Source organism: Apteryx rowi, unplaced genomic scaffold (assembly GCF_003343035.1).
Source record: "Apteryx rowi isolate R43461 unplaced genomic scaffold, aptRow1 scaffold_2, whole genome shotgun sequence".
Lineage (NCBI taxonomy): Eukaryota > Metazoa > Chordata > Aves > Apterygiformes > Apterygidae > Apteryx > Apteryx rowi.
Genome location: NW_020448307.1, coordinates 175,395 through 191,080, shown reverse-complemented (window position 1 = coordinate 191,080; position 15,686 = coordinate 175,395). Strand labels below are relative to the sequence as shown.

General features: G+C 45.7%; 2 protein-coding genes across 10 annotated transcripts in view; one reads left to right on the top strand and one right to left on the bottom strand.

Annotated features, from left to right (window-relative positions):
- Positions 1-7,937: 7,937 nt before the first annotated feature.
- CDC25C (cell division cycle 25C) overlaps positions 7,938-15,686 on the bottom strand; it is a 9,421-nt gene continuing 1,672 nt past the window's right edge. The window contains exons 1-13 of one of the 9 annotated variants that reach the window (XM_026063438.1): positions 15,410-15,635; positions 14,923-14,956; positions 14,704-14,781; positions 14,332-14,430; positions 13,795-13,941; positions 13,250-13,333; positions 12,837-12,989; positions 12,472-12,573; positions 12,010-12,105; positions 11,596-11,694; positions 11,270-11,403; positions 11,038-11,149; positions 7,938-8,496 (exon numbers count right to left, since the gene is read on the bottom strand). In XM_026063438.1, coding sequence (XP_025919223.1) covers positions 8,356-8,496; positions 11,038-11,149; positions 11,270-11,403; positions 11,596-11,694; positions 12,010-12,105; positions 12,472-12,573; positions 12,837-12,989; positions 13,250-13,333; positions 13,795-13,941; positions 14,332-14,430; positions 14,704-14,781; positions 14,923-14,956; positions 15,410-15,453 — 1,323 coding nt within the window. In that variant the 5' untranslated portion in view covers positions 15,454-15,635 and the 3' untranslated portion in view covers positions 7,938-8,355. Of the gene's footprint in view, positions 8,497-11,037; positions 11,150-11,243; positions 11,404-11,595; positions 11,695-12,009; positions 12,106-12,471; positions 12,574-12,836; positions 12,990-13,249; positions 13,334-13,794; positions 13,942-14,331; positions 14,431-14,703; positions 14,782-14,922; positions 14,957-15,409; positions 15,636-15,686 lie in introns of those variants that run through there. The other 8 variants (XM_026063431.1, XM_026063435.1, XM_026063432.1 and 5 more) reach the window with 8 other exon arrangements.
- Positions 14,714-15,686, top strand: part of LOC112964854 (oocyte-specific histone RNA stem-loop-binding protein 2-like) — a 4,029-nt gene continuing 3,056 nt past the window's right edge. Inside the window, exon 1 of the mRNA XM_026063444.1 lies at positions 14,714-14,781. The gene's annotated coding sequence lies outside the window, so the exon portion shown is untranslated. The remainder of the gene's footprint in view (positions 14,782-15,686) is intronic.

Genomic DNA, 15,686 nt, shown 5'->3' with positions numbered 1-15,686 from the left:
CCAGCTCATTCAAACTGTTATCCATGTAGAGATGTCACCTTGAAGCACAGACTTGGCTGAACTCATAAAGGAAGTCAATTTGCATGCAGATTCTCCGAATGCATAGCCAGGTGGTCACATTCATCTTCCTTTCCATAGAGTCTAAGCAGAGTTTGCTCTTGAGCAACTTGCTGTTGGAGGGTGCCCTTTCTGCACATATTTGTATGATGGGCTGTCCTTTCTGCAGAGCTGAGGGAAGCATTCTGTAGTCTGTCCTGGTCAGGCAGGCAACCAGTTATCTCACAGAACCAGAGCCAGCATTAATACAGAGCTGCACAGTTCCCTTCTACTGAACTTCAAACCCCTTGAAGACAGAACTTGTTCTTCTTTGACTCCTGGAGCAAACCATCTTCTGCTTTTATTCTCTCAGGTAAATGCTTCCCTGCTCGATGTACATTGAGACTGAAGAGGACAGCTGTATGCAGGCTGACCAGGCATCAGGTTTGCATTGCCTGTTTCATAATTATTTCATCCTCAGGGAGGTTGTCTGGTTTTAACTGTTGCTGCTGAGAATCATAAGCCAAAGAGAACTAACTGCTTTTATAGCAGTCATAGTTCCTATCTTTTCACCCCTGTACACTACAGGCAGCACAACCAGTGCAACCTTGTACAATTCTTCCCCTCACCCCTCCTGCTACTGCCTTGGTTTGCCTCTCATTTTTGTTTAATTATTCATGATTCTGGATCCTCAGATCCTTGTAATGCAGATTACAATCCAAAAGCCTCTAATGGAAAATGGTAGCGCCTACCCCGTGTACAAGGCCTCCCAAAGCATTCCAATAAAAATAATTTTATTCTCTGTATGGACATGAACCCACAGCATACCTGCTGCTTTTTTCTATCAGCCAGCTGACTTACTGGTGGGAAGTACTAATGACTCTCCTGATATTTTAGATAGCACCTATTAGAATAAATTCATTAGCATAAAATTAACTCTGTATGTCCACAGCTCCATAATAAAAGGGGTTAATATTGCTAATTAAGTGTTATGTAACCACTGAGAGATCAATATGCTCTTTGTTTTACAGTTGGCTAAATGGGGACACAGAGCAATGACTGGTTCAAGGTCATTCAGTGAATCTCTGATAGTAAAGTTAACTGTAAAAGCCACAAATTCTGGATCCTAGTCCTCAGGTTGTTATTCACTCCAGGGCAGTAGATACTCCATTGACATACACGTCATATTATTACATATCCAAGCTTTGGAGTAAAGGAGGATATTTGATTACTAACCCTATGTCACGAAGGAGTGATGCACTTCACTCGTAAGAGGGAAGCAGCACTATGTTTATTGCGGTAAGATAGCGACTTAACAAAGTTCAGTTGTAAATAAGAATGATTTAATGAGGTTCGATTGGCAAGGTTCACTCAGTTATTTACTGCCTGAAGGACAGGGTCAGATGCACACACAACAGAGACCCTCCTGYTGAGTCAGTAGGTTCAGACTGGACCCCCTTGCTTTCTGAACTACTTCTGAGAGGAGCCTGGGTGCAGCTGGATCCAATCTTAGTCCCAGACTTGGTCAATGGTTCAAGTCTAAAGGAGTGTGCGTGAAGGAGACACTCCCGTTGAGTCACGAGGTTCGGAAAGGACCCCCTTGCTTTCTAAACTCCTTCTGAAAGGAGCCTTATGTGCGCAATTAGTCAGAGCTATAACTCAGGAAAGTTTTGCGAAGTTCTCAAAAGTTCAGCATGCTATTAATCACTTACCGAGGATCTGTTGCAAGTAAGGAATCTCTCTCAACCTCGAGGAGTAACCTTGAGAGGTGTCCCTGCTCAAGGGGAGGTTCTGCAGTGCAGCCCACTGCYGTGCAGGAGAGCTCAATGGGCGCTGGGCTGCCCCCTATTTATGGGGGGGGAGATGATTGACTCATAGTCATGTTTGCATGCTAGACGGGCCTTAGTTGGCGCATGCTCAATTAGCCCCTGCATACGTGCTGTTTACAGGGAGGTCAGGTTGAGGGGGAGAGAGCACATCGGGGGGGAAAGGAGCACACCATCACACCCTGCAAACCAGCAGTTGATCTTCCTAGCCTTAATACCACTTTGAGCGCTTGTCCATACACTACCTGTAAGTATGTGGATACCGCAGGCACTTAAACCAAAAGACTTTTTCCCTTATATTGTCTTTAATACTGCATTTGTTTTCCTCTTCCTACAAATAGCACCTCCAAAAATGTGGCTAAAAATCTTGACCTTCCTCTTCTGGATTCAGTCTCTCATTTTTCTTCACTTTCACTTTCTTTTGTAGACAGATTAGTTAATTCCTGTCATGTCTTGGCTTCCATCACTGGCTAGTGCAACTTAGTTGGCTCTTGGCTATTGATACTGGAACCTTTCTGCTTTCCAATCCTCCTGCCCCATGCCTTTTCAGAGTCCCCTCTCCCATGACATGTTTTGTTGGCTTGGTGGGAGAAGATAAAGGCTGGTCTGTCTCACCTTGGGGAGAAGGGGCTTTGCACTGTGTATTTTTGGACTCAAAAAGGAAAAGATGATGTTGATCCACTTTCAGTCTAAGGCAGCCAAATGCCTTCATGTGCAAAGTTAAGAGGATGGCTGACAACTCCAATGTTGTTGACCATTATGAGGATTAATTTGCAACTCTGACATACAGTTTGCCTACCTTTTGCTTCCTTACCAGAATAGTTCATCAAAAAGATCCACACCTTGCAAGAATTTGGGACCACAACATGTACAAAGGCCTTCCATTGGCCTTGCTGTGGCAACAGGAATCTTCACGAGGGTCCTAGTGTCACTGATGGCGTTCTTTGGGTTCAACGGAGTAGCCCAGATGGATGTCTGGTTAACAGGACACTAAATGGTGAGTACAAGTCAGTTTCTGTGCTGCTCCAGACTTTTACCAAGAGAATTCCAGACAGGCCTTTGTGTTGTTCCTGAAGTTCATTGGAGCTATCACAGTTTATCTTCCTCAGATTGTTTCCAGGCTATGAAGGACTTGATACAGTGCGTGAAAGTTTGTCATATATTATAGTAAGAACTCATTCAGCAGGTTTGGACACATGGCAGTCCATATCTATGTTACATCTTATTTTAGACTATGTGTGAGGTGCAGGCAGGCTCCTCTGTGGACCAAGTCCATTCAACATGCCCGTGCTGTCTTCTCATTAGTTGCTCCTCTCTGCAGTGGTGGAAGATCCCCACAAAATCTGCAGGAGGATATTGTTTCACTTTTCTCTTCTGTTCAGCTCAACAGCAGTGAACACTGGGGAGTTCATTTGGATGAAATGAGAACACAGATCTTTAGTCTCCCTCTGAAATGACTGTATACCACTGTATTAAAGCATGCAGCAATTTCAGTGATGTACCAGGCATTTCTTCTTTACATCTGGGACTGCCACAGTCAGGGAAGAATGTGTTTGACCAAACAAGCATTTTGTTTGCAATATGTACTAAATTGCTTAGTTGTACCTTTTTTTATTTAGTATAATACTCATCTTCTGAAGATTATAGCATATTGGCACTTTTGCTGTATTTTATAGGATTTGATCACTACAACCCTTTTTGAGTCAAAACCAGAGCTTGTCACTGAGCAATGCAGTCTCTGCTCATCAGTGAGCAGAAGATGCTGAGACTCAGACAGCTGGGCCTGGGCTGTTTGTAAGGAGTACTAACAGAGTACTACTGCAGGAGGCAGCATAGAGGAAGGCTGTGCAAACACTTCTCTGCCTGGGCTAATATTTACAGCACAACACTCTGCTCTTTACAGGGCTAGAGACAGACAACAGACACTCACAACTCACATTAACACCTGTACACTATGGAAACATTAACCTAAAGCAAACAGGGCAGCAGAAGTTAATGTCTATATTCACAGAAAACCAAACAAAACCTTTTTCATTTCCTAACATGATTGCTAGTGCCCTGAACAGCTCCGGCTGCTCATTGCCAAAGAAAGTTCAGGGACTTGCCATCCAAAGCGGCTAGCCACAGTTTTCTTTTTTGCTTCAGTACCTGTGGTATTTGGCCACTTTTGGCTCCAGTAGTTCTATTATTTTGTTCCTATAATTAAAGCATTCAAAGCTGGTCCTGTATTTTAGCCTCAATGTAGTTCACAACAGGAAGAGTGAGACATTTAGGTGCCTGTCTGGATAGCTACAAAGTCATATATCTCAATGGACAGACTACATCTTTGGTGAGAATAACTCTCCTTAAGTCATCCCACAGGAAACAGGAACTAGCAAATTTACCATGATATTAATTTAGCGGGGAGTGATTGATGTGCTGAATAACAGACCTTCAGTGCAGAGGGACCTTGAGAAATTTGAGGGCTGGGCCAACAGAGACTTGTGAATTTCAGGAAGCAGCTTGAAATTCTGCAACAGGGCAGAATGATCCCATGCATCCATACTGGCTGAGAACTGACTGGCTGAGAAGCAGCCCTACTGAAAAGGACTTGGAGGTTGCACCAGTGTGCTCTCATCCTGAATAAGACAAACCACGTACTACACTACACTAGGAAGAGCATGGCCAGAGAACTGAGGAAAGTTAYTCCTTTCTACTTTGCGCTGGCAAAGCCACACCTGGAAATACTGTGTGCAGTTTCTTACCCACCAGGTTCAAGAGGGATGTGGAGGAACTAGGGAGGGTCCAGTGAAGGGCTACCAAGATGGTAGCATATGACCCTGCAAAGAGAGGTTAAGGGAGCTGGGCATGTTTGGATGGCAAAGAGGAGGCTTAGAGGCCATCTATTAGCAGCCTACAACTACTTGAAGGTGATTTATAAAGATGAAAAAGCCAAACTCTTGCTGGTAATGGCAGGTGACATAACAAGTGGCAATGGCCACAAGAGGTAGCTTGAGTGATTCAGACAGGACACTGGGAAAAGCTTTTTCACTAAGAAGTTGGTGCAATGCTAGAATAGGTTATCCAGAGAAATGTTGGAGTCTGCATCCTTTAGCATTTTTCAAGACTTGTAGGAAAAGCCACAGCTGACCTGCTCTAGTGTTGATGATAGTACCACCTAGAGCAGGCTTTGGACTAGAGACTCCGTAAGTCCCTTCCCACCTACTTGTCTAATGGCATGGTTAGTGTGCACATGCTTGTCTGAGAGATTCTGGAGCAACCTAAGTGATGAGCAGCTCAGRAGGAAAACTATTTGTAAGGGGAATCCCAAAATCTTCCTTAAAGAGAGGAAAGCACAAGTTCCTTCTAACAACACTGTTGTACTACCTTAAGCCTTATTTTTTCAGAGACAAAAACATAGAACAAGTAGCAACCTCAGCCCAGTTTTAGTCTTAATAACACATTCCACTAGATTTTGATTCAAAGACATTTAAGTGATGCACTATGAGCCCTGCAAATACTGTATTGTTGTTTTGATCTTGGTATATTGAGGATGCATATTGTCAAAGCAGCTACTTGCTCTCTCCTTGCCTGAAGTGAAGCTAAATTAGCATGCAGGACAGTGGATGTGGCAGTGGCAAGACAGACCCAGGCACATGCTGCAGTGCTTTAGGGGCAGCAGCTGTTCAGAGGCACAGGCTGTACTGAACATGATAACAGACAGAAAAATAATGGCACTGAGAACAAGATTTTACTGTTTCCGTAGGCTGGCAAGGTACCTAAACAGACACAAGAGAAATGAACTGACAGAACATGTATTAGGCTATTTCCCCTTGATTCAGTAGCAGCCCTACAAGCTGCTTTCAGTAGTGAAATGGACTGGGTTTCTGTTCATTCAGAGCCATGAGACAGAAGACCCCCAGGCATGTTAGCCAGTAAAGATCAGTCTCTCCCTGCTGCCACCCTCACCCCAGGTAGAGGACAGCACTGGAGGCAGCAGGCTCCAGCTGCTTGCAGCAGGGTTTTATTTTAATCACTCCTGCACATTTTCACCTCTTTGGCCATAACAGAGATGGGCACATGGCAGGGCAGCAGCACAGGGGCTGATGTTTACTTTGCATCTTATCAGCAGCATTAGGTGCTTTAGAGACTACCAGGAAAGACCCAGGTACGAGCCGCTCCCACATGGCAGGACTTTGAACCACAACATAGAGCTGCTGTGTCCAGATGGACAAGGCTTTTTCTACTAGTCCTGCCCCTGGCAACAAGGTTTCTAGGATTTCCAATTTCTTTGCTTTCCCTCCAAAAAAACCTCTCCTTTAATTCTTCCTTCCCATTTTTTTTTTAAGCATCCAGCTAATTACTAGCCCTAAAAACTATCAGTGGGATACTGTTGGCAGCCTGGGAAGTTACCTCACTGTGCTCCATTCAGAGAGGCTTTAAAGGAGCTCTATCACTAGTATGCTCATGCATCTCTTTTACCCCAAAGACCTAGGTAATTTGTAGTAAAATGGAAGATGATGTCCCAGCTAGAGCCCCAGATCAGGGCCCTGCTCACTGGGTGGTCACAGAGTTGGAAAGGCAGGATAGCTAGGAGTAACACAAAGCAGTACCACAAAGGAGTACAGAGCTATCTCTGCTTGATCACATATATACAGGGTACAGTTCCTGTACTGGAGACTGCAGCTCACATAATGCCCTGGTGGTGGTGGGGGGTAAGGCTCAGGAACATTAGATATTCTGCTGGGCTCTGCAGTTTGTTTGTGCCATCTCTCAGGAGGCACCTGTCCTAATTTCCTCTCCCTTTTTCCTAGGAGTGAGATGTGCTGGAAGAGCAGTTGCTGCGCCAGAGCATGGCCATGGTCCCCGGCAGTGCTGCAGGAGTGCCATCTTGTGGGTCCCTTCCCCATACTGTGCCTAGGAGCCCTGTGCAGAGCCCCTCTGGGTGCATAGCCAGAGAAAGGCAGCTCTGTCAATCACCTCACCCCTTAAAGACAAGCATGCACAAAGTGGTGTGAAGAAAATACTGCTAGGGACAGTGCTGTGTTTATTCCTACCATCTCCAGCAGATGCATGGAAAAGGTGATTCTCTCACTATTGAACAAGATCTTATTGTTCTTTTCCTCTCAGATGGGTTCTGCTAGGTAAGAGCTGATAAGTGAATATGGCCTATCTTCTGAGATTCATGGGTCTCAAAAAATGTTTCTTCTTGGGGTAGGAGAAAGTTAAAAGATACCAGCAGAACAAATGGCTGGTAGATTACAATTCTTTTTCCTTTGGCACCTAACCGAATTCTAACAGAAGAGCAGTATTTGCTTCTTTTTATCCTCTGCTATCATTGCCTCCATTTTGTGCCTTTTTTAATTGTAGTTGCGAGCTCTGTGGTGAGAGGTAACTTGGCTATAAAGCAGAACATACAAGCTGCTACTGTATGATGATTAACCCTCAGTTAGCATCAATATTTCTTTAGCTTGGTAATATTTTAACTTCAGGGGTCACAAAGCTAAGTCTGTTCTCTTACTACACACATTCTCAGTGCCCATTGCAAACCTTTAGGATGTTAGAAGAGGCAAGATAGAGCTTCATCTAGCCTTGGTCTGTCTCTGAAAGCAGCCACCCTTAGCTGCTCCATAGGAGGCTGTAAAAACATCTACATGGACAATTTGAGCAGCTTTCCCCTACAGAAAGCTATCTGCTACCTTCATCTACTGGCTGGTGCTATATATGTAAAGCTATCGGAGTTTCAGCCTTGTCATCCCCACCCGAAAGAGTCTAAATGGAGATACCAGCAATTCAATTACAGTGAGCCAATATTCAAGAATTACAGTACTTGTAATTGTGGTTTAATAGCTGCTGCTTGGGAAGACTATGGCTGACCTATCAATAAAACATAATAGAGAAGTTAGCATTTTTCTAGCTCTCACTGTTGATCTTTAATAGAGGGAGTTGCTGGAGACTTGCTTGCTGGGCATACCTGATCCTGGCTGATGATGGGCTGAGAAATCAGCATTTTAGATAACCAGAAGCACCTGAATGCTTAGCTTTCTTAACACTGAATTGCCACAGGGAGGAAGGACCAGTGCTAAAACACTTTGGTCTGTTCTAGCTGTTTATTATTCCAGTCATAAGTGACAACTAACAACAAAAATCCACATTAAACAGGAACATGGAGACTCCTGTCTGGAGCAGGAGGGGTGAGAGCCCAACCCATGACATACACTGTCTTGCAGCCTTTAAGCAAGACAGCCTAGCAGTTGGCTCAGTCTTCAGTGAACAAAGCCTGTTCTTCTCCAGGCAGCTGTGCTACACCCTTATTTGTGGCGTTATGTTCAGCCAGTGTCTCTCAGAGAGAATGTCAAGATTTTTTAAACAGATCTTATTTGTCCTAGCAGTCTCAACAGGACAAGGCTCCTTTCTTTCACCTTTATAGTCTGACTGTCTTCAAAGACCATAGCTTTGTTCTGGAAGACAGAGCCCTTTTAAGAAGCTTCCACTCCAGGTATTGCTTTGGTGCTCACAGTTTCATGAGGCGAGTGATCTGGTCACGCTTCCTCCGCTCCATATTCCATGACTTGCTCTTGGTGCGGAATTTCATCAGCTCTGCTTTGAAATCCTGATGGTGCATTGGGCAGTAGCTCTGGGGTTCACATAGGTCCTGAGAAATGAAGGGAAAACACATAATGTTCAGTGGTTAGCATTAGGGGATGCTGGGCAGATAATCAGAGGTTTTATCACAGCAGCCAGTATGTTCTCACTGTGGGCAGAATCATGATTTGTCCAATAGCCAGGACCTACGGGTGAGACAGGGGCACAGTCCACTGTCTGATACGGGAGGAGGATCAGGTTACAAAACACTTAAATTGGATGCACACAAATTCATAGGGTCTGATGGGATACACCCAGAGTGCTGAGGGAGTTGGCTGATGTCATTGCAACACCACTCTTAATTATCTTTAAAAGGTTGCGGTGACTGGAAGAAGTTCCTCAGGACCAGAAGAAAACAAGTGTCAGTCATCTTCAAGGACAATCTGGAGACCAACTGGCTGGTCAGCCTAACCTCAATCCCTGGGAAGGTAATGGAGCAACTGATCCTTGAAACCATTTTCAGATGTATGAAGGTGATCTAGAGTAGTAAGCATGGATTTAAAAAGGGGAAATTGTATTTAACCAACATGATGGCTTTTTGTGATGAAATGACTGGCTTAGTGAATGAGGGGAGAGCAGTGGATGATGTTTATCTCCACTTTAGAAAGGCTTTCAACACTGCCTCCCATAACATCCTCACGGACAAGCTGATGAGGTACAGGCTAGATAAGTAGACAGTGAGGTGGACTGAAAACTGACTGAGCTGCCGGGCTCAGAGAGTTGTGATCAGCAGCATGAAGTCCAGCTTGACACCAGTCACTAGTGGTGTACTTCAGGGGTCAATATTGTGTCCAATACTGTTTAACATCTTTGTTAACGACCTGGACAATGGGGCAAAGCGCACCCTCAACAAGTTTGTAGATGTTACAGAAGTGGGAGTAGTGGCTGACACACCAAATTGGTTACACTGCTATTCAGAGGGACCTCTACAGACTGGAGAAATGGGCGGAGAGGAACCTCGAAGTTCAACAAAGGGAAGTGCCAATCCCTGCACCTGGGGAGGAATAACCCCATGCACCAATACAGGCTGGATGACCAGCTGGAGAGCAGCCTTGCAGAGACAGTCCTGCAGATTCTGATGGACACAAGTTGAACATGGACCAGAAATGTGCCCTTGCAGTGAAGAAGGCCAGCWGTATCCTGGGCTGCACTAGGAAGAGCGTTGCAAGCGGGTGGAGGAAGGTGATCCTTCCCCCCATACTCAGCAATGGTGAGACCAGACTCAGACTGGAGTGCTGGGTCCAGTGCTGGGCTCTCCAGTACAAGAGAGACGTGGACTTACTGGGGCAAGCCCAGTGAAGGACCACAATGATAATTAAGGGACTGGAGCATCTCTCATATGAGGAGAGGCTTAGAGAGCTGGGGTTGTTTAGCCTGGGGAAGAGAAGACTGAGGGCAGATCTTATCAATGCATTTAAATATCTGATGGGAGGATGTAAAGAAGATKGRGSCAGACTCTTCTCAGTKGTRYYCARTGAMWGGACAAGAGGCAATGAGCACAAATTGAAACACAGGAAATTTCATCTGAGCATATGGGGGGGGGGGAGCTTTTTTTTTTTTTTTTTTTTTTTAAATGGTGAGGGTGGTTGAACGCTGCAGCAGGTTGCCCAGAGAGGCTGTGGAGTCACCAACCTTGGAGATATTCAAAACTTGACCAGACACAGTCCTGGGCAACCTGCTGTAGCTGATCCTGCCTTGAGCAGGAGGGTTGGACTAGATGTCTCTTCCAACCTCAACTATTCTGTGAAACAAACTAGGAACTCCATGAGTACCTTTAGCTACCTCAACTCTTATAGGGTGAAAACAATTCTAGCTTTGCATAAACAATGATCAGTTTTGCACAGACTATTCACAGGGAAGGTCTTGGGAGTTTCACAAAACTGCCTATTATGATATCAGTTCCCATAAGCGCAGTAATGGCCAAAACCAAAACTAAAACCTAATCAAATATGAAGAATAAACAACAAAACAGAGAAGATCGTTATGCAACTGTATAAAGTCCTTCTGGGCCCTCCAAGAATGTAACAGAGTTGGAAAAGGTACAGAGAAGGTGACACAGGTGATCAAAAGCAGGAAATGGTTTCCTGGTGAGGAAGAGTTGAATATGCTGAGATTCTTCAGTCAAGAAGAAATGTTTGAGGAAGACCTGTCAGAGGTCTAGAAGACCCCCAAGTGGCTTGGAGAGCATGAACAGGAAAACTATGCAGACCCTCAGTACAATACTGTAGACACCAAAAGAAAGCAGGTGTTCAGAACACACAAGGTACAGTTAAGCTCAGGAAGTCAGTTATGGAGCAGTATGAATGCTGGAAGTTTACATTGGTTTGAAAAAAATAAGACGGAAACATTTATGGAAGAAAATCCTACTGAGGACTATTAGATACAAAGATGCCACAAGCTGCTAGACTCCAGGGAAATATCAGTCCATGTTTGCCACCTTTCTATACCCTTCCGTAACAGATAGACACTGGGTAGATGGCTATACCRTGCCAGGGTATTCTCATGGTATTTTCTCCAATCTCTACCTCTTGCCCAGAGGTCCTGCCATTACCTTGTACTCAGGGAAAAATTCCTTATAGCCTCCCTTCAGGACATACAGCTCTGGATAATGCAGTGCAGGGTACTCATTCATGGCACGATCTTCTTCCCTAAGATAGCGGCACCTTTGAATGACAAGAAGGGAGCAGTCAGCCAGGGAAGGACTTACCTCTCAGCATGAACCATTATTTTTGCTACAGGCACTTTCTTCCCACCCACCAGAAATAGTCAAGGTTAGAGCTCACATCTTGGGGCCCCTCTCAGAGGAGAATTCACAGTGGAACACAAGGATCAGGCGTTTCTGTGGCACAGAAGGGAGGAGAGGCTTCTTCAGGAAGAATTCAAAGATGTCTTCCTGCCTGTGAAAGTTAACAGCTCCCTGCATGGGGAAAACAGCCATCAGCCCTCAGCAATATCACCTTATCCAACAGCCTGCTATGACAAACACATTTAATACCCCAATCATGCTGCTGCCTCCCATGATCTTGCTTCATCTCTTTAAGGCTCTCCACCCATTCTCCTTCCCCTCCCTCTCAGCCCCCTTCCACCATGGCTTACCCAGCTCCCTCACCTTGATGTGCCCTCCCTTGTACTCATAAGGGTAACGGCAGTCAAGGATGTAGAACTTGTCAATCAGGCTTTGAAATTGCCCAGAGAGCAGAGCAGCCACCTGTAAAACATAGAATATATTTTTTCATAGAATTGTGATGGTGGAAAAGAAAAATGGGGTGGGGGGGGGGCATGGCCAAGACGGAGTGCTCTGGCTGCAGAGTATGAGCTGTTTGGGAAGGGGCTGTTTCACTAGGTTTAATATAAATACACCCATGACCTTAGCCTGCATCCAGAAATAGCAGAGGGGCTACGCAAGTGACAGAGAGCGCCAGGCCTCACTAAACTCCCTGGATATTGAAGCATATTAGTGAGGAAGGCGAAGAAGCAATTGGACAGCATGTTTATGTATGGCAAGAAGGACACCCAGTCTCACAGGGAGTGGACAGGAGGAAAGACCATTGCTCACAGTCTCTGGAGTGATGTAGCGCAGATCTTGATGCTGTCCTGTCACTGTTGGTAGCGCATACACCTGAGAAGACAGCAATAACAGCTCAGAAGAGCAATTACTGCCAGGCTCCTTGTTCTTAAAGCCCCATAGGGCATCAGCACTCATATCTAGAGCAGCTGTTCCCTCTCTTCCTSCCAAAAGACCCATAAATGTATATCTGAACATGTAATTTGAGGTTGCTTGGAATCATCACTGTCTTCTTCCTTATGCCCCCATATGGTGACAGGTACTTCATTTGAATACAAATTTGTTTCACAGAGGGACCAAATGAATTCCTTTTTCATCCTGATGCTGTGCAACTGGGAAAATCATTCAGCTCTGAAACCTCTGCCAGTTCTTCCTCTCAGTTGCCCTGTCTGAGAGCAGGGGGCTAGAACAGACACTTACTTTGGAAAAGTCCCCAATGAGCTGTCTGAGGCCATTGTCCTGATCTAGGATTTTGATGATGTCCATGTTGGAGAGCGAAGCTGTCTTCTTCAGGGTCACATCCTGCAACAAAACAACCATCAGCAATTGTCCACAGTATGCGAGTACTGCAGCTCTACAGCATCTGATGGGCAGCCCTGTGCAGAGTCTCAGGCTTTTTCACCTGCAGGCTGGGCTATCCCCAGAACATGCTGCCTGAGCTGGTTTTTCTTTGTGCAGACCCAGATGGTGCTGCTTCTAGTTGCAGAGAAATGTAAGGGGAGGGACCAGACTCAAATGCCACAGTATAAATGGAGAAGGTTGATGTTCATGGCCAGCTCCCTTACCCCCTCTGGCTCATTACGGGCTCGGCTGCACCTCCGTTTCACCTTTATAGGAGTTTCATTATCCTGGCACTTTACTATTCGTTTCAGTACTGGCCTGTTCAAATTCTCTGGCATTGAAGGAGAGCGGTACAGACAGCTTCTGTTCATGGAGACCTGGCCCAGAGTAGAAAAACAAGTCACAGAGGACACTGCATTGGGAGAGCAGCACTGTCAACCCTGCAGGGGGATTATGCAGGTCCCCTCCTACAGAGTCCTGTCAAGCTAGAGGTAAAATAGCTGCCCTTGCCATGACAATGAGTGGATGCCAAATGATGCAAATCCAAACAACTGACTAGAAGCAAAAGCTGTTGCCTCAAATCCTGGGCCCTGTCTAGGCCCTTCCCCATAACACATTTGTAAGGTAATGCACTCACCTCACTGATATTGATGTCCTGGGTGAGAAGGGGTCCAGAGAGCAAGACAGCCATGCTGGAAGACAGATCCCCAGCTACCAGCTTCTGATGAATGGGGAAGGAATGGGAGATGAAGGAAAGGTGAAAAGCACAGGGAGCATTAAACACCAGCAGAGCTCACGGGCAATTGCCACAACCAAGGGTAACCTGTGAGCATTTGCATCCATGGCTGATGTGGAGATTATGTTCAAGTGAGAAAGCAGAATACACTTGAAAAAATTTGTCATATATCCAGGAAGGTTGTTCTACATGTCTCAGTCAACTGCATTTCCCCAGACATGGAAGAGAGGTAGGTCTACACCTTCTATCTGCTACACAGGGTCCCAAAACTTCCTCTAAATAACAGCTATCAAAGCTGCCCGGTAACAACCTGAGCAGAACAACAGAAATGCTCTCTAATGCATATGGGCTCATGGTAACCTGGCAATTCAGCCCAGCAAAAACTGTGCAATGCTTACTTCCCCACCCAGCAAGTCACACCATGAAGCATAAGCTACTGTGCTTACCTCCTTGCTTACCTCCATCTCTTCTTGTTCATCAGGGAACAGCTCTGCAAAACCACTGAGGCTCCCCGATATTCTCTGTGCATGAGATCCTGTGACAGCAATCGGGCTGCCCAGATCTTTCATCTCAAACTGCAAGCTCCCTGTGTCCTTCCAGGGAAATAGAAAATGGTTATGCCCTATATAGCCCTATAGCACTGCTCAACTTACACTTGTTCTTCTATTGCTGAGCAAAAGTAATTGCAGACAGTGAAGCTTTCTTGGCATGGCTGAACAGGTTAATCCCTCTGAGCATTAGCTATGGCTGGTCCATAGCAAAATTCACTAGCTGCTCCATCACAAAACCACCGTACATTGATATACATGTACACAGACATCTCTGCAGTTTCCAGTTTCCTACTGGAAATTTCTTCAGACAAATAGCAGACAGTGCCCTGTTCTCTACCCACAGAGGCAAGGTCAGACCTTCCTGACCCAGGCTTGGGCTACCATGATACTATTGCCTCAGCACCCTACTGAGAGACTGAAGCATGAACTCACAAGTGGAGGAGTGAGGTGGGTCAGAGGGTCTGGGCCTTTCTTCTGAAACAGCAGGGCCTGAGGTACATGCCAGCCTGAGTACTTAAACCAGCTACTCTCCTGAAAAGGATGAGGAGAAAGACCTGAAGCATTTCAGTAATGCTGAAAGCCAGCATCCCTCAGCCCCAATGCCTATATAAGGGAAATCACCATGGCAGTAAGCAGGCACAAATCCCTGCATAAGGGATGCCCCTCCCAAACCGCTAAAGGGATTTGCAGAACCCAGATTCTGCAGATTTGCCCCCTCACAGATTCTGGTTCCTGTACTGAGCACAGTTTCAAGCTACCACTAAATATCCACCATGACTTTTACCTGCCTGAAAACAAACTCACCTCTGTGGGACTATCAATCTCCCTGCTGTCTTGCTGCACGGCATCTTTGAAACCTGGTGTAGAGCACAGCACCTGTGGCTAAAATGGACAAGAAACATTCACTGTGAATCCTGAGAACCGCAGCCAACAGCCCAGTACTCGAGCGCCTCAAACATTGTCTTCCTTTTGGCTGTTCCCTGACAGGTGTAGCCCTTCTTCCAGTGAAGGGGAACTGCTTACCAGGAAAGGTCTCACATGCTGCTTCTGTGACACTCTGCAGGGAGGAAAATTGCTAGTCAGATTTTCAACAGGCAGCTGCATATAGTAGGTAATTTCATTTCACCTGTTCATGTGGAGTACTGCCCTAACTAGAATAAATGCAATTTCTGTGTCCCATTTAAATCTCAGTCTTTTCCCTGAAGCTGCTGTAGAAGCAGTGGTTTCTTTTTTACAAAATGTAAGCCAGTCATCTAAGAAGTGCCATGAGTTTCTTAAAAAGCAACAGCAGCGTATCACTTGAGACACAGTAGAAATTATTTCYGGCTAGTGTTGGGGCCAGAAAGATGCATATATCAATGACTAAAATCCTGAGAAAACAAGCCATCTACTTAGAAGAATAAGTTTGGAAGGGTTGCTCGTTAAACTGTCTTATAGAGTCCACTCAAACAGCCACATGTTAACAACCATTTTTTACAGAAGCACAGAAGAAACAGTGTAGAAAGCAAACCTTCCAGAGGTACATACACCCTTCCAGTTCCTCCTAATCAGCATAGCAAATAATTATCACAAAAAAAGGGGGGGGAGAAGAAATCCTACTGACAGTCGACCCGCGCTCGTCAGGCTCAGAAATAATTTATTGGAAGAGCGCGATGCTGCCGCTCCCCAGAATAACTGTCAGGCTCGTCAGCAAGCCGGGCTGAAGGTGGGTGACGGGCGGGCCCGAGCCGAGCTGCCCTGCGGCGGGGCGGCCCCGGGACGGCGGCAGGGGCCGCCCGCCGCCTCCC